A 27,725-nucleotide genomic window follows, 5' to 3' on the forward strand; every position below is an offset into this window, starting at 1 on the left:
TGGTACATTTTGGTACACACTGTCTTTGCATTGACTTTGAGATTTCAAAATATGTACAGCTATCTGCTTAAACAAATTGTATTTGTTTCCTGTGTCTTAATTGTTTATCACGTCTGCATATGGATCTTCTCTTTTTTTTCCAGTTATGCTGAGCAGCTGTTCTTGAAAAAGTAGGTTTATAAACTGTATTTTCATGTTTGCTTTTACTAATCACTTTAAAGGTAAAATGTGGTAATTTATAACCATGTAACAGTGCTTGCCAGCTGGGTATTTGTTTTATGTCTGGAAATAAACAGACCTTTTAATGAAAACTTTTGACAAACTCCAAAAAAGGAAAAGCTCCATTTGAAAGGAGCAGTGTTTTATAATGTTGGGATTTGTATTTACATTGGCTCAGATTTTCATCTGGTGGACATGATTGCTGGAGTAGGGGCTATATTTTGTTCCTGTGCTTGGGAAGGCACTGTTTTTGTGAGCACTTGCATGCTTTGCTGCCTGCTTTGGCTGTTCCTGTAGAAGAAATTAATATAGGTCTCTGCCAAGCATGTGGAATGCTTTGAGGCAAGAAATACTTTTGACCCAACAGGGTCATTAGTTGCCCATTAGTGATAGGCAATCAAACTTCAGCCCACTGTTTACCTTGGGAGTTTGAGAGCTCTAGAAGGGTCTGTGGCACATCCAGGTGGGCTCAATATGGAAAAACGTCATTCTCATGTGAATGAAACGTGAGTGTAGAAGAAGAATCGAAGTTATTCTGAAATAAATGCATACAATACATATATGTACCCTGTAGAATGATATCCCCTTGATAAAGAGGCTGCTGACCTTTCAGATGCAAATGTATGATAGTTTTCATATTAAATATTGAGATGGTAATAATTCAGATGTGCTCTAAACCTAGCTCAAGCCTGAAAAGCCTGCACATATTTTACAGCTGTTTGATTTCTGTTCCTCTTTTCCAATGGTCACAAGGCATTGTCTCCTTTGGAGTCGTGAGCACAAACTCGCTGGTCATGAGAGTGGTACTGCACATCAATGGCTGAGAATATGGTTTACTTCTCTCCTTTTTTTTTTTTTCCTGCCAAAAAAGGGAAACCTAAGACTAGGGCAGAAAAATATACCACTTTGGTCTTTTTATTTGCAGATACAAGCATTAGTGTGGTGAGGCATTACCATGCACTTCTTTCTCACAGAATCCTGCTTCATCAATAAACTTCTGGTGGTCATCTTTGGCTGGGTGTTTTTATAGAAATTTTGATTGCAACAGTTGCAATGAAAAATGAGAATTGTTCTGCCATCTCAAATGCCAGTTGGATAAAAAATGTGACCCATAAAATCACAAAATTTTGATCTACCTGTTTTTTTACCCTACATAGATCCCTTTAACTCATTTCCAGTGTAAGAAACATAATTCATTGCTGATGCCTGCTAACCATTTTAGACAGGATGTTCAGAAATAAGAGGTAGCTGTTCTTCCTTTTGGAGTGGTTATGGGAATCTGGGATATGGAAAATATTTTTTTCAGAAGGGAGAGAGGTATGGAATGAGCTCTAACAGTGCTGTGGCCTCTTGGGTGCTGCTGCTGCTGTTTCTGTGGGGGCTGTGCTGTAACAAGTTCACAGGGTTCAATCTGATCTGGTTCTCAGCTTTGCATTAAGCAGACTAACGTGCACCCAAACTGACACTGGAAGCTTGACATCTTTATGAAGTGTTCCAGCTATCTAACCCCAATGGAGCAGAGATGCAGAAAAGTACAGAACAGAGCTACTTGACAAGTTATTTGATTTGAAAGCATAATGCCTGGTGTTGGGCTGTATCAGCTTTGAGGTAAAGTATTGGGAAAATACTTCAGAGCACAAGTTTCAACATAAAAAGGTTACAAATGTGTATATACTTCATTTATCTTAGAAAATTAGTGTTCTCATTAATTTTGGAGCGGGAAGATCTTGCTACACAAATTTTCTGCTGTGAAGATATACAGAATGATTGATGCGCCTGGTGTATTACTTGATTCTAATAATAAAACTTTTTATGTTGCCCATATTGTTATGTCAATTCCTCAGTGGAAAAATTGGAAGTGTAATAGGAACCAGAGCTACTGGCACAGATTGTTGATACCATTAAGGAAATGGATGATACTGCCTAAAGTGGGCAATTGCTCAAAAACAGATGTTTCTAAATATTTTTGAGTTCTTTTGGAAGTTGCTGCAAAGCATATTTTATGGTGTTGATTGCTGCTGTAAAATGTGCTTTATCCAGCCCTGCTGATGAATAACTGCAAAACTTAGACCCAAATTATTTTAGGAAAAAGGTAAATATTTTTTGTTGGAGATAATGCTGGAATCTCTGACATAATTTAACAAGTTTGTTTTTAGAAAACCATTTCTACCAAATAGATTAATAGTGAGTCATGCAGAGGAGCTTATACCATCTGTCTAATCATAACCACAAACCAGGGATGGTATCAGCTCTTTTCTAAAACACTGCTCTTCTGCTTAAATACTCCTTTCCCCCATAATAATCTCCAAATTCCAAGAATTCCTAGAGGTTTTTCATTTATCTTTTAATAGGGCTGCAGACTCCTGCACTCCAGTACATTGTTCCTTGTGAACTGGACACTATGGGCCATAGAGTCAGGCAGTGGAAGGCAGCAAATCCTGCAATTTTTTCTAGCAGTGTTGTCTCTCCTAAGTTTCTTAGGGAAGGAGAATTTTGTGCCACCACATTTCCACACACGTATTTAGCCATGAAATGTTAACCCACAGATCAGAAGGCCTAGTTCTTTAGCTCTGTAGGAGGATATAATTATTATCCCTTATCAAGGTGGTTTCCCTCCCATCACGAGGCAGTTGACAGCTTTCAGGAGTACACTCTGCAAGTATTCAAGGGCAGAGAGCAGACCTTTGAGTACAGTGTCCTGGCATTTGTTACTCTGTTAATAGTATATGGGAATGGTCTGCAGCAGCTGCTTGGCTTTTTTGAAAAATATAGAATTGCCTACAGAAAATATAATTCCAGTTATTGCAAAATTTTTAGAAGCACTGAACTAGGATCATTGCTGGTTGAATACTAAGGAAGGTCTGGCTGTCCAGACAACACAGATTATATATTTCTAATTTTCTTGGGTAGGGCAGTTTCACAGTTTGCCCAAGTGTTGAATCATTTGTGGCTTTTCTAACAGCTGGAAGGTTTCAGTATCTTTCAGTGCACCTGCAGGGAGTAGTATGACAGTAGTAACCCACTGCCTGTTCAAGCCCTGCAAAAAACTACTGAAATTTGCATCCTTTTAAAATGCTAAGTATCAAGCCTTTAATCACCCAAGGCTTTCTAACAAGTTTATTTATTTTCAGGGATGACAATAAAATAAAGAAACAAGATATGCCAGCAATTTGTGATCTCCACTGCTGCAAGGACGTGCCCGTAAGAAATGGCCTTATTGGGCAGAAACCACCCTCTATCAACCCCGAGAGACTGAAGGATTTTGGTGAGGAGGATTACCTGAACGGGGATGTGAAGACCTGGGAGATGAAGATAGTGAGCAGAAATGAGGAGCTACTTAGGGATGCCCTTTCCTGCATCCCTCAGCCAAGCAGCAGGACCAGCCTGGCAAGCTGTAACAAGCTGATTCGATTTGAAGACATTAGTGCAGCAGCCTTCAAAATCCAGAGTGGGGTTCAGAAAACCCCCTGTATGGTAAGGAATCTTCATGGTTTTGCATTCTCCCAGTGTTTATTTTCTTTTTCCTTATGAAAGTTGAATAGAAATGAAGAAAGAGTATGTGTGAATTGCAGCAGATAGATCTGTGTAAGAAGACACATGTACATATTAATTGCATTTAACTGTCAATAATAATTTTCTTCTTATCTGTTTACACTAACCTAAATCCTCAAAGATTGCAGTGACCTGTAAACAAAGGATAAACCACATTAGGCATAGACTTAATGCACTGTGGTATTATGGTCCCAGTGAAAAACTCCTGTAAGGAACCTGAGTTGGAGGTGGCAGACTCCCAGTGTTTGGGTAAGCACTCTTGTGGGAGGGTCTGGGTTGGAACCAGCTCTTGTATTTGGAAGGTTTGAAGGTACAGATTTCCTTTCTCAGTCAGGCCAGCCAGGAAGGGCTGGATATGTTCTGTAACCAGGTATTTCTGCTACAGGTGTCTTCAGCAAAATAAGGATGATAAACACACACATGTGCACCTGTCATCAGGCTTGGTGTAGAAATGACTGAGATACCACCATCAATGTACAAGGTCTGCTAAAGCAGAACAGAAGTACAATGGCAAGCTGTACTGTGTTTCTGTACTTTTTCATTTTTCTGCTGTTGGGAGCTCTTCAGTCAGGCTACTCTGGGCTGTCTGGGTAATCTCTTTTCCTTTTGGTGGGTGAGAAGAGTGTCTTTGCCAAATGCCAGTTCCTAGCAGCAGCCCCAAACTGTGCTCTCAGTGAATCCTTGTGGATTGTTTTTCTGGCATGCACAGGGTGAGAGCCTTGCAATCTGCTTGGGGTTAGCAGTCCCTGGAGTGAAGTGGTTGGGTCCTCAAGGTACAGCAGTTGTCCTCATTCCCATGTGTTGCTTGCTGATCCAGAAACATCATAACTACTTCCAGTGTGGGTTTTTATTGCCTAGCATTCCCAAAATCTGGATAGCTATGCTTTTTGTAGCACATTACTGAAGAAGTGAGTCTTATGTCAAAGGGCATGGTACAAGACAGTTGGGGCTGTAAGCTGGCACAAAAAATTTGACTGGAATTCTGGGAAGTTTTGGCTAGGATAGAGTTAATTTTCTTCACAGTAGCTGGTATGGAGCTGTGTTTTGGATTTGTGGTGAAAATATTGTTGATAAAACAGAGATGTGTTTGTTATTGCTGAGCAGCTCTCACACAGAGTCTTGACTTGGGTTTTCTGTTCCTCGCTCCGTCCCACCAGTGAGACGACTGGGGATGTACAAAGAGCTGGGAGGGGACACAGCTGGAACTCTGACCCCTGCTGACCAAAGAGACATCCTATACCATATAACACTTTGCACAGCAATAATATTAGGGGGAAGGGTGACTGGGGGCTTGTGGGGCAGGCCCTAGCTGGTCATCAGCTGGTTGGTGGTGAGCAGTTGTTTCAAATTCTATATGCTGTCGTTCTTGGGTCTTATTTATCTCTCTTTGTTATTTTCCTTTTAATTACATTGTTGTTAATTTATTCTTACTAACTGTTCTTATCCCAGCCCATGAGATTTCTCATTTTCACCCTTCCAGTTCTCATCAACTCCCGAGCACAGGGGCAGGGAAATGAGCAAGTGGTAGGATGATGTTTAGCTGCCAGCTGTGGTTAAACCATGACACCTCTCAACTTAAATAGCTCCTTTCTCCTGGCAAATTTATGCAACCTTTTCTGTATTTACTCTTTCAGGCTGAACAGTCACACTTTCTTTAGTTTTTTTTTATGAACTATGCTTTTAAAATTAACGGAATAGTGGAAAAACGTATATCCACAGAAGACCTGTATATTTTAGTGTGAAAATAGCCTGCGACTGTTGTTATTCAAAGTAATGTTCCTGCAGAAGTCAGTAGTGCGTTTCATGCATTGTTTCAAAAGCACAGAGTGGTGTCAAGAAAAACAGAGAAAACTTTTATTTTAACTCATCATTGAGAGGTAACAGCCCCTTTCAAGAGCATTTATTTGGACTGAAAAAGTGAGGGTGACTCCATTTAGTTAACTGAAGTGAGAAACACTTTGCAGGGTGACTCCTAATCTGCAGGTAAAACCTCGGATGGAGCATCCTGGTTCCTTGGGAAGGAGTTTGCCTTAGAGCTGAGATATGGCATCATGAGTGGATTGTAACATGTCAAAGGATAGTGAGCATAAGAAAACGAGGAACTGACATCAAACTGGACACCTGGTCTGGCTACAGATGAAGGGGCTGTAAGGGCTGTGTTGTGTCAGCTTTGTGGATGCCAGAGGGAGGCTGTGCTCTGTGTTGTACATCAGACATGGTATCTGTAGTCCTTGGATAAGATCACAGTGACTAAAGGGAAATCTTACAGGCTGGTTCAGTGAGTCTTATGAGGTCACACATCAGGTCAGTTCAGCTGCAAATAGCACTGATGCCTGCTTGTTAGAAGTGATTGCTATATTTAGGCTATATGAAAAAATCCTCAGTTAAAGGAAGACAGAAAGGATAACCTAAAGAACTAAAATCCTGAGTATCAAAGTTAAATTAAAGAAAAATATAAATCTAAAGTACACCATCCCTGTGGTAAAGTGTGACTTAATGACACAGTTTTAAATGCAGGAGGTTTAGCAACTTTATTACTCACAGGATTAGTCTCCTTAAATCCTTTTTCTGGTTGCTTGCTCTGGAATCCAAGATTCTCTACAAAAACAAGTATGGTATGTGAAGAACTGGTAACATTACTTTTATAGTGCTGTTGAGCTATTTTGCATAGGTATCTCCATAGATTAGGATGTTTGGGATATAAACTATTATCCTATTAGTGTGCTAAGCACTTTCCATTGTATCAGTTTCTGCAGCCAGATTTGCAAAGGAGCAGCAAGTGGTTGCTCTTGTGTCAGGAATTTCAGAAGCAAAATAGAGAATCTGGCCCCACCTATGGGTGAGGAACTTAATCTATGCTTGGAAATGCACTAAAAAGCCTTGAAACGTTCACCTGAAACATGTAGTTTAAGAGTTTACTTTAAAGCAAGTATCTGTTTCAGACACATTACTTTATATAAATTCACTTGGAAAGTCGTGCAGTCTGAAAAACATGTCAGTGCATATGAATGTATACACTATGCATTGTATGTGTAACACAGCAGATATTGCTTGAGATAAATATTTTGTCCTGCTGCTTTTGGATCTGTCTCACTTTGTGACTTATCTTAAATGAGGACTTGATCCCCTAAATCACCAGGGCCTCATTTGCTTTGGCAGCCAATAGAGGGGATGGAGTCAATTCCAAAAAAGAGCTGCAGTAAACCTGGGGAGCTGGCAGCCACAGGTTTACTGCAGCTCTATTTCACAAGTTATCTTGTGAAAACTCTTGGTTACTGAATATGGTAATAGGAAATTAGTATGTTGATGCATGCTGGGAGTGTCTTATAAAACTTAACAAATATTTGCATTAAAATTTTTTAAAATCGTGCACTTGGGCACTGCATCACATGTAATGTGCTTGCTAATTCCCCTCAGCTCAGGCATCCTTTCTGTTCCAAACACTAAGCTTTTCCAAACAGCTGCTGCTTACAGCCCTGGGATTTTTTTTTTTTTGTTATTTCCATCTTTCTTTGAGTAAGAAATGTCTTTACTAATATTCTACTGGCCTTAGAATGCAAAATAGACAACACTCAGTAGTGAATCAGTGACAGAGACCATAGCAGAGCCACAATGGGGCTCAAGGAGGTATTTTCTGATGGCTTTTGTATATATTAGATTATGACCTTATTTTTTGGGTATTCAATATTCAGCTCTAGCAAGTGTTAGAATCATGGGTTTTGAGATAATTGAAAATATTTATTTTAATGCTTGTGTTTGAACAGTAAGATCCAAAGCAAGTGCTATTTTCAGAGTTTTTAATGGCATGTGGTCCATATTTCACTGCTGTGAGTCTGAAAATCACTTCCATAAACAGAAGGACATGGTAGGTAACAACACACTGTTGTGTATTTATAAAGAACCAGAAGATTAATTTTACATTTTAGAGCTCATATATAGCAGTAGAATTCATGTCTCAACAGGCAGCTGATGGGGTGTGGAAGATTTTTCTTAATAGTAGATGTATTGTCATAATATTGTTTATCTACTCCAGTATTCTAGGCTATCCAAGCAGTATGGAATGGACATCTACCTGAAGAAGGAGTTCCTCCAGTACACGGGGTCTGTGAAGGAACGAGGTGTACTTTACCTTCTGATGTCACTGCCTCAGGTATAGCAAAATGTCAGCATTCAAAAATAAGCAGGTTAGTTCTCACAAAAATGGAGCAGAGTTGAAGACAAATTTCCCTCTAATCTCCATGGAATCACAGTGTTTCTTGTCTTTAGAATCATTGTACTGATGTGAACAGAGATTGGTCTGAATGTAAAATACTGCTTTATTTACAATTGGCTGATCTGCTGGTGAAATTCTTAAAAATGCTTGAAACAAAAGCTTGCAAAGTGGAAACATCAGCATGTTCCTATGGCATTAAGATGCAAGTGTTTTTATGTGTACTGTAGTTCTGAGATGTTGAAACCAACAAGCTCATGAGCGATGATGAAACTGAATTACAAAGAGTGATGACAAGGATCTAGATCACCAATTGATTTTGTAATGAATTTCAGTTTTCTTACATGAATAGCTTGTTTATCATTTGTCATAGGAAGTTATTGCCATTGTCATAGGAGTCTCTGCAGTAATAACTGTTATAATAGGCATGAGACAGCAGCCCAGAGCAGTGGTTATTCCTACCTTTCGTAATAATATAAATTATATCTTCTATTAAAAGGAAGCCTGAAATGAAATAATTTCATACAGGCAGAGCAGATATCAGCTTTGAGGGACCAGATATCCACTTTTCTGTGATCAGTTGGAGTTTTTCAGCTCTTTCCTATGGACAAGAACTGAACCGAGAGGGGTGCAGGCAGAGGGATCACTCTTGTGCTGTTTTAGCTTTGTGTGTAAATCTGACATCACACCAGACATGCATATACTGTACCATAATGTCTCACTTCAATCAGCCAGCAAAGGGAAAAAAGGAGGTCAGGTCATTAGAATGATCCAGGACCATATGGGACGGATACATGATGCTGTGTAATGTGCAGTAAGCATCCCTGTTTTTCAGGAGCAGCAGAGGAAAGGGGTGATCGTGGCTTCGGACAGTAACTTTTCCATGGCTGTTGCCTACCACGCCTCGGAGCTCCGTGTTCCCGTGTCTGTCATCGTGCCCACGGGCACGGCTCCGGCCAGGGTGCGGATGTGCCGCGACTACGGCGCCATGGTCATCTCCTACGGCACCACGGCCAAGGATTCCCAGGTGCACGCCAGGAGGCTGGCACAGGAGAACGGCTACCTCTACCTCGAAGAGTAAGTGAAAGCCAGGCTTGTAGGAAGGTCTGATGAGGTGCCTGCACAGCTCTGCAAAAACAATTAGTTTCATTAAAGTGTTGTCACAGCTCATCAAAACGCTCCTCTTACTGGAATATGGACAGTTACATGTTCCCAGGCACAAATCATTTGTTTCTGTAACAACTGGGCATGGAGACCAAAATGAAACACTCTTCCCTGCCCCTAAATTAGGCAAACTCTGTGATTGGGAATTTTTATGGGCTAATATGATTCACAGAATTCACAGAATGACCAGGTTGTTCAAGAACATCAAGTCCAAGCCATGCCCATCCAGTCTTTTATTAAACACACCCAGGGATGGTGACTCCACCACCTCCCTGGGCAAACCATTCCAGTATTTTATCACTCCTTCTGTAAAAAACTCTTTCCTAACATCCAACCTAAATTTTCCTTGACACAGCTTAAGACTGTGTCCTCTGGTTCTGTCAGCTGCTGCCTGGAAAAGGAGACCAACCCCACCTGACTACAGCCAACTTTCAGGGAGTTGTAGAGAATGATGAGGTCACCCCTGAGTCTCCTTTTCTCCAGGCTGAACAAGCCCAGCTCCCTCAGTTGTTCCTCACAGGGTTTGTGTTCCAAGCCCCTCACCAGGTGGCTGTAGTGAGGATAGTGGCTGTAGCTTAATTCTTTAGGAACTCAGAAAGCATTAAGGCTACTGTTAATTTCTGGTCTCTCTGTTTGAAATTTGGTGGGTAAAAGTTAATCTTTAGTGCAAAGGGTTCAGTGGAATAATGTGGAGCAAGAGGTTAATGCTCTAAGATTTTCCCATATCTGGTGTGAGGAACAAAACTGATACTGCCTTGAAAAATAGATGATTAACAAGCTACTTGACACATACATTTAAAGTAGCTAAGGATGAACTACTTGAACTATTTGAGGTCATTGAATAAGGCAGATCTTAAAAAAAAACATAAATAAGACAGGCAAAAGCACCTAGAACTGATACCTTTTCCCGTTTCTCTTTCATCTGTAGCCTCTTACACACTCCCCCCTGCCCCCCACCCCCTTTCTTTCTTTACCTTTCTTCAAGAAGAAAGCTCAGCTTCCCTGATCTGGAATGTTGTTGTCCTCTTACCTTCTTTCCCAGCTGATATATTGGGAAGGCAACACTACAAACTGTAGTGTTCAACTCCTCTCTTAGCTCTGCCAGCAGCCAGTGGCACACGGGGCTGGTTTGTGTGCCTGGTCTGCCACCATGGGCACAGTCTGGTCCCAGACTGGGCTTTTTGGTGGGGAATGAGCTGCCTTGAATTCCAACGAATTTTAAACATTTTTAGGCTGCTTTGAAAACCACAGTGTTCCCTAACTTTGTGATTTCCAAATTTCTATCTGCCGTTTTTCAATTGATGTGTTAACTTCCAGCTGGCTTACATCAACTATCACATTCACACATAAGAACTAAATTGCTTTATTGTAATGTGATGTTTAATCTTCCCCTCCTCCCTAAATAATGATTTGTTACATAAGGTAGATATTCTCCAGGTTCACGATGCTCCAGGGTCAATGCATGTGTAGAACTTCAGCATCCAACACGGAGGAACTCTAAATGTACGTACTAACATTAATAATACTAAAACACTCTGATTTATTTCAGGTTTCAGGTTACAAGAAACAAAGTTCTTCAGTCTGTGACTATCTTTAATTAAAGCCTCACAGATAAAATTTTTCACTGAAAAGGAAAAAAGAAAAAGGAAGAAACCCCCATTTCAGTTGTGAGTTTTTTCATAATGGGATATCTGAAAAATATTTTGTTAGGTGCAGAGCTGGAGAGATTTCCCGGTGTAATGTCTGCCTTTCTGGACAGCCAGTCTTCTCCATCTGCGTCTGACACACATTCTTGTCACTTACCAAAGCTGTTTGTGAAATACCAGCTGATCTCCCAGGAGTTAGAATGAAACTTCCGAAATGTCATTTTATTGCAGTTTAATTCTAGCTTGGATACAATCCCTGGCAATTTGGTCTCTGGGTCTCCTCACCCACTAATTCATTCTGCCCTTCCTGAAGTAGACACTACGTGACTGGGTTTGGCTGTACCTGCAGGGGCGATGCCCTGCAGCTGGGTGTGTCATTGTCAGCTCTTCCCATTGCCTGAAATTGCTTGATTTTAATTGCCTGAGAGCAATTAAAATACTGTGTCATGAAAATGACCATGCAAGAATTCAAATAGATGAAGGACACTTTTTACCCAGTTGCAACTTCCTGGGAAATCCCAGGAAGGAAATGTGATTTTTCAAATTGGAATTCAGTCATTTAGTCTGCCTAATTGCTGCCTAGGTGCCATGAAATTTTTACTAACTATAGGGCCTCGGGACCTCATTACAAATGCAATGTGACTATTGCCAATAACTAAGTCAGTACCTCCGTGAGGATGTGAGAAACATTCCTTTGTGAATCAGGGAGGAAGGAGTGCTGCAGATCGAATTACACCTTCCTTGCTTGAGAGCCCATTTTTTCTTGTGCAACTCCATATCTAAATGATGCTCAAAGCTGATCATTAGTGATCTGTTTAGTCTGTTATTCTGTCCAACAGACTGAGCCCTGTACTTGGAACAGATAGGAACAGAGCCTTCTAGCTGCCACACCAGAACTTCACTGGAAAACTAAAGCCTGACAGCCCATCTTTGATGGATCACACATTTCAAAAGACAAAATCCAAGTTTCTAGTTCTGGCTCCAAAATGCTTGTATCAGTCTACAGTCTTTATATTTATCTGTCCTGTTCCTTCATTTTGCCTCAATGGCATATAATACTCAGAGATATGTTTGCTTTCGAAAAGCAAAAGTTATCAGTCACAATGCAAAGAAAATCACCCACATTATTATAAAAGCTGATGGCTGATCAATGAACTGATGTTTCAACTGAATGTTGGCAAAGAAAACATGATGATCTGAAGTACTGATTCAAATTGCTAGCAGCTCTCCATGCCCAGAGCAGTCTCGTCTGGACAGTTTTCAGTTGTTAGAGAGGCTTTATTCCTTCACGGAATATCCCAAGCCTTCATTCACTTTTACAGGTCCCCTTGTACCCCATGTAACTATGGCAGGAGTAGCTCCACAAACTCAGATCTGAATCTTATTTGGAAATAAGTCTCCAGAATTGTTGAGGAGGCCAGTGATATATTTTGTCACATATAAGAAGAATGAGAGAGCTCCTTCAGTGTCTTGATAAAGACAGTAAATACAAGGCTTCAGCTATTCATTCCACTATGATTTCTTGCCTTTGGCTGTGCTACAGGAGCAGAAGTTCATTAATCCTATCCTTTCTTATGTAGTTACAGTAATTTCACTATTATAAGCTGCACCATTTTGACTAAAATTTTGGTCCAAACCCAAAGTGCGGCTTATAATCAGGTGCGGATTATATATGGACAAAGAATGGAAAGTTGCTGTTTTAGTTTGGAGGACAGGTGTCTGCTGAGAAAGGCAGGAGCTTCTCTTTGAAATGGAGAATGTAAACCCCCTCCCTCCAAATTATTATAATTTTGAAATCAAGGGGCTTTCAGGCAAAAATATGGGAATTAGGAATAACAGTTCTTTTCTAGGGAAATTAAAATAGAAATACAATACTACAAAGAAACAAACTCCAAACCCTGACACAGTCAGAGTACAACCTGACACCCGTCAGGCAGGGTGTTGGTAGCAGTCCCATCAAATGGTGGCTGCATCCTCCTGCAGTGACAGATGTGGCTCAGTTGGAGCAGTGCTCCTGTACAAGGTGCAGTTTCCCTCCAGAGGTCCAGTGGTGATGTGGAGAAATCCGGTTTTCCTCTGGAGTCCAGTGGAGAAAGGGGCTCCCTTAGTGTCCCAAAACCTCTGTTTTTATCTTGGTAAGAAATGTGGGGCTCTTCCCCCTGGCTGGAGCAACTTCCAATGGGATGCAGTAATTTTATCAGTCACACAGTGGGACTCAATGGCCATTAGCAGACAATGACTCGCTGGAGGAAGGATGGGTTGTGAAAAGATAAAGAACAATGCCCTGCCTGGTTTCAATGGATGGCCCATTAGCAGAATATCTGCCGTGGAGATAAGGATCACTGCCCCCACCCTCAACAGATGGTGATAGAACAGATACCTTTTATCACACTCTGTATTGTAACGTGCGGCTTATAATCAGGTGTGGCTTATGTATGGACAAAGAATGAAAAGTTGCTGGCACCCGGAAGTGCGGCTTATACTCAGTGCGGCTTGTAATCGTGAAATTACTGTATATAGACCCTTGCCCTGAGGAGTTTTCTGTGTCTTGATATATGTGCGAGGTAACTTCTCAAGGGCCTTGGTCTCCTCCTTGCAGGAATTCTGTGCTCCTATGCTGAGCCTCTCTGTGCCTGTCTAACAGTAATAAAAACAGTTTACTAGTACCCAAACATCCTTGAGTCAAGTAAATCAAGTACAGTCATTGGATCTATAATTCTGTTTGCCAGAAAAAGCAGAATGTGCAGAGAGCTCATATTTCTTTTCTTATATATAGTTCTACGTTTACGTCATTGCTAACTTGTAAATAAAATGCAAACCAGCTTTTGGAAATAGATCCAAATCAGTTATGTGACTATATTGTGTAGTTTTCTTGAATTTTTTGATGCTGCTTGTCCCTATTCTTTATACTACATTGGCCTGAAAGTATTTTACCAGTGAATATTCTGGCATGATTAAATGCTTTGCTTAATGCAAAGGTATCAGATATTGGCCCTGGACTGTGGAAAGACAGCTCTAGCAATCTGTTTGGTATTTGTGAGGTTGAACACACTGCTTAAATCTCATGAAAATTTCCATTCATTACAAACACTGAATCAACTGATAAGTAAAGAGGGGATTTTTTTTTTTTTTTTTGAGGCTTTGATCATAGTTTGGACTGCAACATTTAAAATTTATGAAGCTGAAGGAAGTGATGGCAATGGAAAGATGACTTTTGCCTGCCAGTTCTGTAAACACCTGATAACAATGGGAGTTAAGTGCTCCTCAGACTGAAGGGTGTTTGAGGGGCTTTGTCTTCAGCACAGGTTTTCTGCCAGTGGCCAGAAGCATGCTGTGGTCCCCCTGATGGCATGTCCTGTTGCATCACCTCGTGTGCTGCTGATTTACATTTATCTTTTTCTACTGAACACTGCCTTGAAAGTAGTAGACTGAGTTATTACTGCACTGACAACTGTGAGCTCTGGCAGCTGATCTGTGCCCTTCCTTCGCACAGGGAGGACAGTGCTGTGTACCTGTCAGGCCTGGGGACCGTGGGGCTGGAGATGTACGAGCAGGTGCCAAAGCTGGACGCGGTGATTTTCCCTGCAGGAGGCCACTGTGGCTTGCTGGCAGGGTCAGCTGCTGCACTCAAACACCTCAACCCACATATTTCTGTAATTGTAAGTTGCCTTTCACCTATTAAGCATTGCATTTGGGTGGCTTTCACCATGGCTGTTTACAAAAGACACTGGTATCTAGTGACCTTTGCCTATGCTGGGGACAGGAACTATCCCATCCCATGGGCTTTGCCTCAGAGAAGACTCTGTAAGAACCTGGGAAGTTCCTGTCCCTTGGCTTTTTGGCTGGATTTAAGAGAAAAGTGTGGGAAGACTTTTCCTAAGCAAATCAAATCCAGTTCTGTGTTTTGAAATAAGTTCTTACTGGAAAAATTTGGTCCTAAGTAAACCACAGAATAAGTTTAGTGGTAGCACGGTTTTGCAACTTGAAATTAATTGTTAATTTGAAGAGGAACTTTCTGTAGGTTTTGTTATCTACTTTGGTGGCAACTTCTGTTACAACTGGTTCAACAAAAAACTGACAACATCTCTCTTCCTCAGGGAGTTGAATCTGAAAGTTTCCCAGTATTGCAACAGTCCTTAAAAGCTGGCCACCCTACTGATGACCAGGCCTGCAACAATCATCACTTCTATGGAGGTGAGAAAATGCAGCATTCTTTGGGAGGTAATATAAAGGTTGTAACAGATTTCTCCAATTAGATTATTTTCTTATTATTTCAGCTCAAACATATTTTAAGGGAGTTCTCTGAAGGGTCAGGATTTAGTTCAAGCTCTAAGAGCAACTTCTGCCACATTTTCCCCCACATTCTGATAGGGTAAAATACTATTTCCAGTGCACATGAATACTTAGAAATATGAGAGTATTCATCTGAACACTGTGCTCAAAAGCAGCATCTAAACCAGTGAAGTCAATGAGAAAGCTCCAGTGTAAAAGACTAATTTGGGAAAAGGCAGGAAAATGATGCCATGCTTAAAACTTTAGACACAAAACTGTTCTCAGAACAAGTGTGTTTATCATTTGCTCAAAAAATCTCAACTGTTAAGAAATTTAAGAACATCCTGTTTGCCTGATATTCAAATCTCTGGAAGTTTTGGATTAAATATCAATTTTATAAGAAACTTCTAATTTCTCTTGGTTAACTCTGCCTGTGTCTGCGCTCCTAGCCAGCTTTCCTGCTGGAGCTAACAAGCCCAGTGTTGTGCTTGGGTCTCCTCTCCTTCAAGCCTCGTTGAACAGTGAAAAGCACTGGGGCTGCAGGGTCACTCTTACACTGCAGCAATGCCAGTGAAGTATCTGAAGTTTCTTGAAGGGGTCCAAAATGGCAAAATCTTCTTGTGAGATTTGGTCTTTCGTTACCAAACACATTTCTGTTCCATGAAAAAATCAAGCAACTTAAGGTCATGTAACAGCAGTGTGCTGCACTCATTAAGGGCACAAACCAGCCAGGACTCTAAAAAATCTTGAATATGACTAAAGCAGCCAACTTCATATTTTTGTCTTTTGAAATCTGCAGATGTGAGTGGAGTCTGCTTTGGCAGCAATTCTTTGCAGCTGACTGGGAAGCTTGTGGATAAAGTTGTTGCTGTGAGGTGGGTGAAGAAAAACAGTGAAATGAATAATACTGGATGGACATGGTTGTGTATGAGAAATGTGCTCTACCAGCAGGGTGTGGTGGTTCTTCATGTGCACTGGAGAGCAGGTTGGCAGGAGTTACCATCATGCAGAAACTGGGGGAGTGTGGGAATGGGGTACCTTTCCTTCCAAGAGGGGCACTGAAGTCTTTGAACCCAGACCCACATGCCACAAAATCACAGAATTTCTCAAATTGGAAAAGACCCATGAAGGATTATCAAGTCCAACTCCCAGCTCCTCACAGAACTACCTGAAACTGAGTGATAGGACTGAAAGTGCTGTCCAGACTGACCCTTTGGCCAAAACTTCACCTGCCACCAATACCTGGTCATGCTCTGGGTGTAAAACTTGTCCTTGTGTTCTACAACACTTGAAGTCCTTGACAAACCTCTTTTAAATCTTTACAAAAAGGCCACATTTGGAATATCCTTACTACTAGGATTTAGGTAATGTTTCTAGTAGAAAAGCCATCCTGTCTTTCAGTTAATGAAGAGTCTGAGGTGAACATTCACCCCAGCACTCTGTAACACTGCTTGGGCTCGTATGTATCTGCGTGGATGGCAAGAACCCAGTTACACACTAATGTGTTATCTTCTGCTTTTGGGGCCTCTTTTGATTTGTTTTGTCTCTTGCTTTCAGGGAGGAGGACATCCTCCTTTCAATGCTGAGGCTGCTGGAGTACGAGCGAGCCACGGTTGATGCAGAAGGGGCCATTGCACTTGCAGCGCTGGTGGCAGGGAAGCTGCCTGAGCTGAAGGGTAAAAGGTACAGCAGCTATTGCAAGCAGGGAACTGTGGCAAAAACATGGGACTGAGCACCTTGGTCCTTGGAAACAGTGAAAATCTGCTTGTTCTGTGGGTTCAAGGCAGTTCCTGCCCCTGAACTGGCAAGGGGCTCATGGGTGGCAGAAACTTCAGACTGACTAGACCAGTCACAGGTGGGAAGATTGTGTTAAACCAGGCAAATGCCAGCCTGGAGACCTGACAAGTCTTGTCCCTTTCCTTGATTCTCAGATATTTGGGGGAAAGGCAGTTAACAGCTCCCTGAGGCATCACCACACCTGCCAGGACAGTGTCCTGCTCCTGTCAGCCTGCTGTCTCCTCTCATTCCCTTGTGAACCCAGCCCAGTCTGTGGTGGGACAGGAGCTGGGCTGTCTGCTGCAGTGACCCAGTGGCTCCTGCCTCCAGCCCTGAGAACTGTCCTCACAGTCAGAGGGATTACCCTTGTGCTTGACCGTGTGGCTAAGTGCTGCCTTGCCTCTCAGCTTGAGGACTCAGCACTTAAGTGGATTGAGCCTTGGCTCAGGTCATGGTCCAGATTGTATTTAAACATACATGTCCTCAAGACAAAATAAAATATCTAATGCACAGCATTGTGCACTAAAATACTGCTGAGGCAATTCTTCAGAAGAGGCTGACAGGACACACAGAGCAGCAACACATTTCAGTACAGCTAAAATAAAAGGGAAAATGCAAAGGTTTGGTCTCAAAGAGGTTAGGTTTGACTCTGCAGAGAGAGATTTTCACAGACTAATCATGTGGCTCTTCACTTGCACTTCAAACATTTCTGCACTCATTTTTTGGGATTGTGATGAATTTAATCAATGGTTACAGAAAGCCTTGAACATACACATTGTCTGATCAGTAAGAGGCTGAAACTTAGAACTTCCAGGGGAGAATTAAGTCAAATTTTTAAAACCTGACACCTAGACCTACAGTTCTCCAGCTAATTATCTCTAACAAAACTCAAATCTCCAAGGAAATGCAAAATGAAAACAACATTTCAGACCAACTAATGCAAGCAACTTCTAGGCCTCCCCTACCTGCTCAGAATGGACACTGAGTGGCAGGAGCCCTCTGACATGCAGTACTTACTGAGGGGACACCTTAGGCTGATATTGATATAGTGTATATGATTGATGGTTCCTTTACACTAATCAAAACTCCTGTTTTTCTGTCTCTTTTCAGAGTGGCAGTTGTTATATGCAGTGGAAACCTGGAATTACATTTGCTGCAACAGTGCATAGCTCGTGCCCTGACCCTGGATAACAGAGTGTGCAGATTTTCCCTTGTGATTTCTGACTGCCCAGGAGACATGTCAAAGCTACTGGAGGTTTTGGCTCGGGAAGAAGCAAGGTAAATCAGACTTATAGTTGGGAAATATAATCACAGACTAACACAAAGATTATTAAAGATTGGGAAATGTTTCCAAATATCTCTGAAGCCAAGTCTGTAATTGATTAATTAATTAATCAAAGTGGGTTTTTTTCTTGTTATATTGCAGAAAAGTTTTTATTTCCTTTATTTTTGTTCCAATCTGAAAACACCTTTGTAGCATAGAATTGTGCCTAATTCAGAAAGAAGGGAAGACATTTACTCTCCAAACACTCACACAAACTGCAATGACAGGGGATTGTTGTGATCTCTGATTTGTCCCTTATTTGATGCAGAGTTTTGGATATCAAACAAGAACGCACATTTGTGACGTCTGAGCTCTTCACTGTCGAGGTAAGATGAGATTTCATTTTCTCTAGTAGCACTGGCCTCCCTGGATTGTTCTGTTTTTCTGTCTCTTTATGCCTGTGTTGAAGTCCAACAGAGATTGTCAGAGATTAATTCCTCTGTTACACAGCTGCTTGCCAAACACTTAGCAGGCATATAAATGACACAGACCAGTTTTACCTGCTGTTGCAACACTCTGGTGAAGTACTCCAGGTGCTGCTGGTAGGAGCCCTCCTGACGTGTGGCAGGCTGCTGGAGGAGCTGAGCAAGCTGCAGCATCCATCCAGAACCTGAAGAGCCAGCTGTGTAGGCTGGCTGTAATTGTCTGACCTGTTTGCCTTAAAGCAATGTAGAGAACACCCTTACTCTTAAGGAATCCTTGTTTATAACTAGGGACTCAGTTTTGTTTCTTATCCACAATGGCACAGAGGAAAGCCACTATTCCTTTGTCGAGTATTGGATGCAGAAACAGTGGTGTTGCCAGCTGATGGTGTCTCTTGAAAGGACCATTTGTCTCATGGGGTATCTCTTATTTCAACTGGTTTGGCAAAGGTGTGGTCGTACTGATTTCATGCTCTTGCTGTCCAGGTCCAACCTGACTTAGTTTGAGAAGCCTCATGTGGAAGTCAAATTAGAGATCTTTGCTAAACAGGCTCATAATTGGGGTGCAGAAATGTTACTGGGTAAGCAAGTCCTTCGATTTTGGCCTTTAAATTTAATTTCCTGCCTGGATGCAAAAGCCTGCTCAAAATTTTCACTTGCAGATATAAAGAGGAGGTAGGTTAAAGATCACTATAGTACATGATATCATCAATACTCTCAAGCATCTAGGACTTAACCCACCTTGTCCTGCAGTGTGCCATAATGATAGGCCAGCTCACTGCTTTGGGTGATTTGGAGATAGCGTGACACTCGCTGCAGGTGGATAAATCCCTCTGAGCGACTAACTTAGTTCTGGAAACACTTTGCACTGAAGGCTGGATTCAAAAAACCTGTAACTCTTGCAAAGTTTTCAATGCCATTTTTATGCAGTGAGGCTTGTAAGTTTTATTAATTCTATTAAGCAAATGAAATTAAATCTACTGTCTTAGGTGGGGTTTTTTTTGGTTTTGTTTTCGTGGGTTTTGTTTCTTTTTAGTTTTTAGTAAATACAGGCCCTGAATGAAAACAATGCCATGTGCTATTCTCTGCACTTTAAACACAATGTATTTTCACTGACTGTCCACTTCAAGAATCTGACAGTGTTGTACTACAAGAAAGTTGAAGGAAGGAATTTACATCCCTGTATAATTTAATTGGATATTGGATTTGCATGATGGCTTTCAGTCAGTCTGGGAGAGGCTATTGGATAATTAGATGTGAAGTATAAAGTAGTGACCCAGACATACAGACCTCTGCAGGCAGCTCTATCTGGTGACTTCTGGTGAATTGTGAAGCTTTCTTTGAAAATTAAAACACATGTAATCAAAAAGAGTAAAATATAGAGTTTATTTTTAAGCATCAAAATGAATTTGCTCAATCCAGGTGCAAGAAAAAATACACATTTTCATAGTAAAGCTAATACCTGTGAGGGATGTTTTAGTTTTTTCTTTGTTGTTTCTAAGAGCCAAAGACCTGAGTCATCAAAATATTTAAAGCATTTTTTATGTAAATCACAGTACGTAAAATAAGGCATGAATTTAAACCCGGATTAAGAACCAAAATTATCACTTTGTGTTGTACTGGTGGTAATAACAAGAAAGTCATTCTGACTTGAATGTGTATTTTTGACTGTGGATAGAGATTAGGTGTTTGACAGAACAGGGCAGAGGGCACAGATGCTGATTTGAAACACTAAATCTGTCCTGTCAAGATTATTGCCTCAGTATTTAATCATCCTTTTAGATTTACCTTTTATTTCTAAAGAAGAGAAACTCGGCTTCTAGTCCCTTATCAGGATGATGGAGAGGCTTTGATTGGTTTTTTTTCATTTTAGTGACATGCCTTTCTGGGTTAGTGTTTGTTCACCTAGTGCACACTTGGAACACTCTGTGGGAAGATCCTTGCTGATAGTCTGATTTCATGAAAAAGTAAGGACTTTCTAAAACGAAATTTTATGTTCAAACTACACTTCCGGGGAAAAAACTTTTGGAACATTTTACTGGCAAAAACAAGACCTTTTTCTTTTACTAAAAATAAAGAAGGAATATGTCTATATTAGAATAAGAAGTACCTTGTGCAGAGGGATCAGCTGCTTGTGTTCCTTGGAATATTATGGGAGTTTCTTTAGGATTCTGCCTGCTCATACCTCCAGTTTACATTCTCTTCCCTTGTGATTCATTCTGGATTTCTTTCTCACAGAGGACTACACCCTAATTCGCTCTGACCTGATTGGTTAGGGAACTTCTTCCAAAGTCCCTATATTGAAATAGATAACTCTCAGCAAATCAGACAAATAACCAGTCTGGTAGGCTTCACATCTCACAGCTGTTGAAGGAGGTTAGATGACTGGGAATATCTAGACAGAAAAAAGATCAGAGGTAATGAAAAAGATCACCTAGTATCACCAGTTAACTGGATACAGAGATCTAAAGGACTACCCAGTTCAAGGGGGGAAGGTACACCTTGCTTCTGTGAACTTTCTCTGTTCTCCATCAATGATATTCCTCAGATTCAATTGGGACAATTTGTCACTTAAATTGCTTCCATCTGTAAGCCTCTTTAAAACCATTTAAGTCCCTTTAATTTCCTATTACTATTGGCTCAGAGAGAAGTCAATGAGCAAAATCAATAAGTAACTTAATAAAGTAAGGACATTCTTTGCTATGAAGTAGATTAGCACCTTGCCTGCTTAATAAGTGTCTAATTTTTGGACTCGGCCAACCTAATTGAAAAAAATATATCTATGAGCTCATCAGTTTTCTAGAAAGATCTTCTCACCACTGGAACTAGAGCATAACCAAACTGGCAGGTCCAGGAGGGCTCTGTAAGCTCTTGACTTGCCCCAGCAGCTTTTCAGTGGGAGGTTTTTGCACTGCAGTGGTGGCAGTGCTCCCTCTCAGCTCACTCCTGTCTGACATTATGGGCTGTCTGGTCTGCTCACTTCAGACCTCTTGGGAGCTTCACTGTGCTGTGGTTTTGAAGAGCTTGAAAGAGATTGGCTGTCAAAAGAACGTCCACCACATTACTTCTCCTTCTTGTCCGTGCACAGAAATGCTAAATCTTAAATCAAAAATTTCCTTTTCAGTAACATTACACATTCTCCCAATGGTGCTGGAATTCCTGGCTTTGTGGGTGTAATACCTTTTTTTCTCATATAGTTTATTCACCTCAGGCCAGAACCCAATAAATTATTTTAGTCTGCTCTAGTCAATTTGAATAAATTTGTTTGGGCCAACTTGCATTTTGTAAAGGCTGGAATATTTTGGATTAGAGTCCCCAGGTGCCAACATATACCCTGTTATTGCCGTGTGAAGCAAACATAGGAGCAGGCAGCTCTACAGCTAAGAGGTGCAGGAGGATGCTATCATTCCCAAAGCATTTCCTGCATGACCCTGGGCAAGGCTCTGTTTCCATGCTCCATTCCCCAACTGCAAAGTGGAGACACTGGGAGTGGGAAGTTCAATGCTCCATTTCTTCTGAGGCCCTCCAGAAGGATTTGGTCATGTTCTCTAATGGCATTCCACAGCAGGCTGTGGTACAGAGCAGCCTGGCCCAGCTGGAGAATGAGAGCCTGGCTTTGGAAGGGTCTGAGTGTTCCTGTTGGATTAGTACCTGCCTTATGTAATGTGGCTGTGGCTTGTTCCTGCTCGTGCTCACCCACCTGAATGCACCAATTGCCAAAAGATAAGGGCTCAGGTTGCACAACCAGCTGACAGCTGCTGCACTCTTTCTCAAGCATTCCACTGCTCTGACCTTGGGGACAGTCTGGCAGCTGATCCCCAAACCATCAACTGAGCTGCTGTTACCAAATAATCTGTAACGTGAAGTAATCCACACTAGGTGTTTACCAAATAATTCAGAAAATTGGCCAGTTACTGATTTTTTAAAAAGAAACCCCATTTTCTAAATATAGAACTGAAACCAGTGTATAGAAATAGTTTCCATTCTTAACTCCAGTGGCTTTCATGCTAACAAACCTATAAGGTTGCTAAACACGTGTATCATGAATACTAAATTATGCAAATCCACCAGCAAAACTTAAGATGATCAATGTGATTTCTAGAATTAAAGAAGCAGGATACAAAGGTTCAATGCCTGATTCACAGACATAAAGAACTGCACTAGTTACTTAGGATTAGCTTTACATGCAGGCTGGAAAAGCACAAAAGGCTGAAGCCTCTTGATTCAGCAGTACTGTTCACGTTTCCTCTGCTCTGACATTGACTCAGCATGTCCACCCACTGTTTTTATTTGCACACACAGCCTACAGATAGTAGGCATCAGGGAGTTGAGAGGCACGCCAAATTAATTTTTTAAATCTAGGAAAATAGATCTAAAAGGCAAAGTGCCTTCATAATGAGAACTTGCAGTTAAAAAAGAGTAGAGGTGCTCATCCTGTTCAGCACATAACTTTGCAAATTTCTTCTTTTTGTGAAGTTATGGAATTTCCTCTCTTTGAAATCAGTGTAATTCCTAAGAGTATTTGGATTTATGCATCTGGATTTTGGTGTTGCACAGCAATAACTTGTAATTAATTTTTTTTTTAGCCTTTGTTCTGCTTCCTCAATTATTTCCAGTCATTAAATAAAACCCACAAGCCATCAATATTCAGTGAAATCTCTTCTGTCTTTAATTACTTGAAGGCCTGCTCTGAAAAAAATTTACTGACTAAACCCTTTGGTTGAAATGTATTTTTAGATTACCTGTCACGGGGAATGGAAGTTTAAATGCAGTAAAAGATCCATCTGACTGGTTATTTTAATGGTCTTTCTGGACCAGACAGCTATTTATTTATTTATTTATGTAATCCAGCAAAGATATGATATGTAGGAGAAAAATTAATACAAAGCACTTCTGTTGTTGATGGGTTTGTGGGTTTTTGATAGACAGAAAAGAAAGATGTGCTGTGCACAGCTGGCCCTGCAGACAATAAAATCTCTGCAAGTTCAAAAACCCCATGTGTAATTCTGAGGGCTTATCAGTATGAAATGTTTAAAGTAACTTTTTCTCTAGTCATCATAAGCTACCTTGTCTGGTGTACAAGAAAGATCAAGCAATAGGTTCTGTCATTTATTCTTAAATAAGACCATTTTGGGGCACTTACTCTTAGTTCATTGATAGCTGCAGCCTGCTGTAGTGAGTGGTACTGGGTGCTTCTGCATCCCAAACAAAATATAACCTCATAAACCTCCCCATGAATGTGAGGGCTACTTGTTGTAAATTATGTGTCCCAGGTGGATCAAGCAAGAGAGCCGTTTGTGAAAGCAAAACTGCAATGTAAATTGGCTTAATCTAAGCAAGAAAGCGAATTCTTGCCTTCCTTGGTGCTATCTGTAGCTGCCCTGAGGTGCTGTGTGATTCTCTCTTCACTCCTGCTGACCAAATGTTCTCTATTCCTCTCTTTGACAACTGTGAAAAATCAGGTGAATTTCTGGAGTTGTTTGTTATCACTGCTCTTGCTGCTACTGCTTTTATGATACATTGCAGCATATTATCTTCCATATCAGCTGCTGGCTGTGGTGCATGCTTAGAACAAAATGACAGTGTTTATCCAAACTGTTCACAAGCTCTCTCCAGTCTAGTGAGCTCTGCCTGGTTTCCATCATGAGCAGAAAGGAAAGGGCAGAGAGGATAAGTAGCCATAAATCAAAATGCCTCCCCATGCTTGCTCCCAGGGCAGAGCAGCAGCTTGCTGCCAGACATTCAGGGCTGAATCTGCCTCATCCAGACTGGTTCCAGGAGCAGCAAGTGATTTACTCAGGACAGAACAGGCAGGATTACTGTGGAAGAGGGAAAATCCTGCTTTTTTTAATTACAGACTCCATGTGAGACGTGTGTGTCCGCTTGAAGATACGACTGCAAAGCTGTAGGGATTTTATATGAACCAGGGAATGGATAATGTGTGTTTTGTACATTGGTACTCTCAGATACTTTTCCCAATCATTGTGTTCTCTCCCCTTTCCTCATTATTTCTTGTCCTCTATGAGTGTCCTTCTCTTGAGATTAAATCCCACTTTTTTGAAGAAGAAAGAAATTACCATCTAATTTGCATTCCAAAGAACTAAACAAATAGAACTATGTGCAGCACAAAAGGCAAAGAATTACAAGACCAGATCAGAACTGTGATTTATTTCATGATGGATATTTGAGAAGCTGTAGCCAGTTTTCTAATTAAGTGAGCTATGGCTACTTAGATTAACTTGGAGTGTTAGTGTTTTATATTTTCATTCAACAGTTTTGCTAAAGGGTTGTTGTTATTTTAGGTCAGTTCCAGAAAACATGAATTCAGAGTTCTTATGTAGAAATGTCCTTGTAAACAAATTAGAGCATTTTTTGCCTTGTTGCTTTCCAGAAGGGATGCAGCTCTGATAGGAGCATTTTGACAGGGCATGTCTGGAGCAGCCCACTATGGCTCGTGGTTTCTCTGCTCTCTGTAGATTTGCCTGTAACAATGAACTCTGTAGTTGCACTGTGACTCATGTTGGGTCCTTTCCTTGCTCAGTTCCCATGTTTCTGTGAGGTCTTTTTTCCATGTGGCACTTTCAAGACCACTGATTATTCCAGAGGGACTGGATCAGCAGTGATGGAAGTTAGGACTCTCAAATGGTGAAGTATAATTTTCCTTCTGTACCTTTACATTGGTGCCTCATCTTTGCTAGTGCCCAGGCTTTCAAGTGATGGGGCAGAGATGTGAATATGCCAAAAAGAGAGATTATTGAAAAAAATTTTAAATGCCATTGAAGTTATTATCTTTAATGACTACACGTCAGGATTTCAATGTACCTGTGGAGGCAAGTGAAGAATTCAAAAAAACTATCAGGATTAGTTTCACCCAAGCTGTTTTATTTAGCAGCAGAACAACCATAAAAGAAAACTAGAAGTGATGCAATAAGCAAACAAAAGCCAGAATGAAGCAAGAAGGTGTGTGAGAAGTGAAACCAGCGAATATACTGCAGAAATGATAAAGAACTGGGGGATAACTCCATGATAGACAAGAGAAGGAGAATATAAAAAGCTTGAAGGATGGAGGTACTGGAACAAACAGTTGCTAGGAATACAGAAATGCAGTGAGGTAAGAGTCAGAGGTGGGTGAGGTGGCAGCAATGCCACGTACATACCCCAGGGAACGGAAAAGAGAAGCTGCTAATATGTCTTCAGGGAGGCCAAGAGCAGAGAAGTTCCTTGCCCAGGAGCCAGCAGAGGATCAGCCTGACTTATTTAAACTTTGAAGGCAATAAAGCAGGGTTTTTGGAAGGTTTTATGGTCGTGCAGATGGGCTGGAAGAGCCCCAGATATCTGCAATGTCAGTTTTCTTACCTGCATAAAATGCAGATGTGAGGGCCAGAGTTTTTATTTTGAACTGATTGTTTTTATGAGTGTATTTTAGGTTTAAGCTGGAAATTACTTTGTCTGAGATTGCTGCCGTGCCATCAGGAATGGTCCTAATTTTTTTCCCAGGTCATCTGCACTGTGGAGACCAGAGACAAGATCCACACAGCCCAGCTGAGGAACGCGCTCCTGGAGCGCTACCCCACGACTGCGTGGACGGAGCGGTGACGGGCACAGAGCCTCTGACAAGGATTCTGCAGAGCCCCAGCCCCGAGGCTTTCACAACAAATGCTATCTTTCAAAGCTGAACAGCTAGCAAATAGTTTCAGGATATTTGTTTCCTGCTCAAAATGTAGCAAATGTCTTTGGGGGAAAAAAAGTTAAACTCAAAACTTTAGTTTAGCTAAGGGAAGCGCTTAGTCTCTGCTGTTATTGGAATTCCTCGATTCATTATCAGCTGGCTGCCTGGATTTTGGCTAGTTTGTAGAATCCAAACAGGGAGAAGGCATTTCTCTTTACAGCTGAATACAGAGCTCTCAAAGGTCTTTCGATTTTGATGCCCCTTGTTAAAGTAATGCAGCTCCTTCTGCTGGACTAAGCCACACTACAAGTACAGAAATTTTCTATTTCCAAGCCAGCAGCAGTTTTCTGTTTGCTAAATCTGCTTCAGGAGGTGTATACATGTGTGTAGGGTTGAACACACTTCTGTTCTGATCACGTGAGGAAAAATTATGCTAATAGAAGTGATTTAAACAGAAAAACCCTTGGAAGATAAAAGCCATTATAATATTAATTTTTTTCCCAAGGAAAAATTATCCTATTTGCAGAATAAAATTCCAAGATATTTTGCAGAAAAAAAGTATTAAGTATAATCAGAGCTCATGAACAGAAAACAAATGTATTTCTTCCCTCTGCTTTTGGAGACTCAGTACAAAAAGTAGCAACAGGCTTGTGTTTCTATACAAAAAGGGATCTTGGTACCCAGGTGAATTTTGTAATTAGCATTACACTGATTATCTTAGTCTGTCTAAAACAAACTCTATCCATCTCACCTGACAGATTCAGTACACTGTTAATAGTGACATATATTTAAAGACCACATGTTAAAAGGCAAAGGGAGTGCTGGGAGAAGAGGAAGCCTAAGTCTTAGGCACATGGCTAATGCAATTAACAAAGAACACATTGACCTAAATACCATTTTTAGCATACAGGCAGAGACCAACTAATAATATAGCAGAGTGGGATGGCAAGAAATGTAGGAGAAGTTCAGGCCCTCTTCTGAATGTGCACACAACACAGCTGTGCCTTTTCATTTGGGCAGAATTTAATTTAAGCTCTGGGAAGACCTTACAGCACCTTCCAGTACCTGAAGGGGGCCTACAGGAAAGCTGCGTGGGGCATGGGACAGTGGCTCTAAAAGTGAAAGAGGGCAGATTTATATTAGATATTTGGACGAAATGCTTTACTGTGAGGGTGGTTGAGGCACTGGCACAGGCTGCCCAGAAAAGTTATAGATGCCCCATCCCTGGAAGGATTCAAGGCCATGTTGGTTGGGGCTTTGGGCAGCGTGCTCTAGTGAACAGAGCTCCACGACAGGGAGGTTGGAACTAAATGGTCTTTGAGGTCCCTTCCAACCCAAACCATTCTGTGGTTCCATGATCCATCTCTCTCTGTAGCTTATACAGGCAGGATGGGAAGGGCAACATTGTGGCTGTCTTTGCAGTATTATTATTCTGGGAAATAATCTGTTTGCTCCTTCTTGTTGTGGTTCA

General features: G+C 41.1%; 1 protein-coding gene across 1 annotated transcript; it reads left to right on the forward strand.

Annotated features, from left to right (window-relative positions):
- Positions 1 to 3,378: 3,378 nt before the first annotated feature.
- On the forward strand, positions 3,379 to 27,312 carry LOC116999560 (L-threonine ammonia-lyase-like). Its single transcript, XM_033066382.1, has 10 exons — positions 3,379 to 3,693; positions 7,805 to 7,921; positions 8,817 to 9,058; positions 14,285 to 14,450; positions 14,889 to 14,985; positions 15,863 to 15,938; positions 16,621 to 16,746; positions 17,950 to 18,117; positions 18,432 to 18,489; positions 26,083 to 27,312. The coding sequence occupies exons 1-10, from the start codon at positions 3,379 to 3,381 to the stop codon at positions 26,179 to 26,181; spliced, it is 1,464 nt and encodes a 487-aa protein (XP_032922273.1). The 3' UTR covers positions 26,182 to 27,312.
- Positions 27,313 to 27,725: the final 413 nt, after the last annotated feature.

This window comes from Catharus ustulatus, chromosome 8, assembly GCF_009819885.2.
Source record: "Catharus ustulatus isolate bCatUst1 chromosome 8, bCatUst1.pri.v2, whole genome shotgun sequence".
NCBI lineage: Eukaryota > Metazoa > Chordata > Aves > Passeriformes > Turdidae > Catharus > Catharus ustulatus.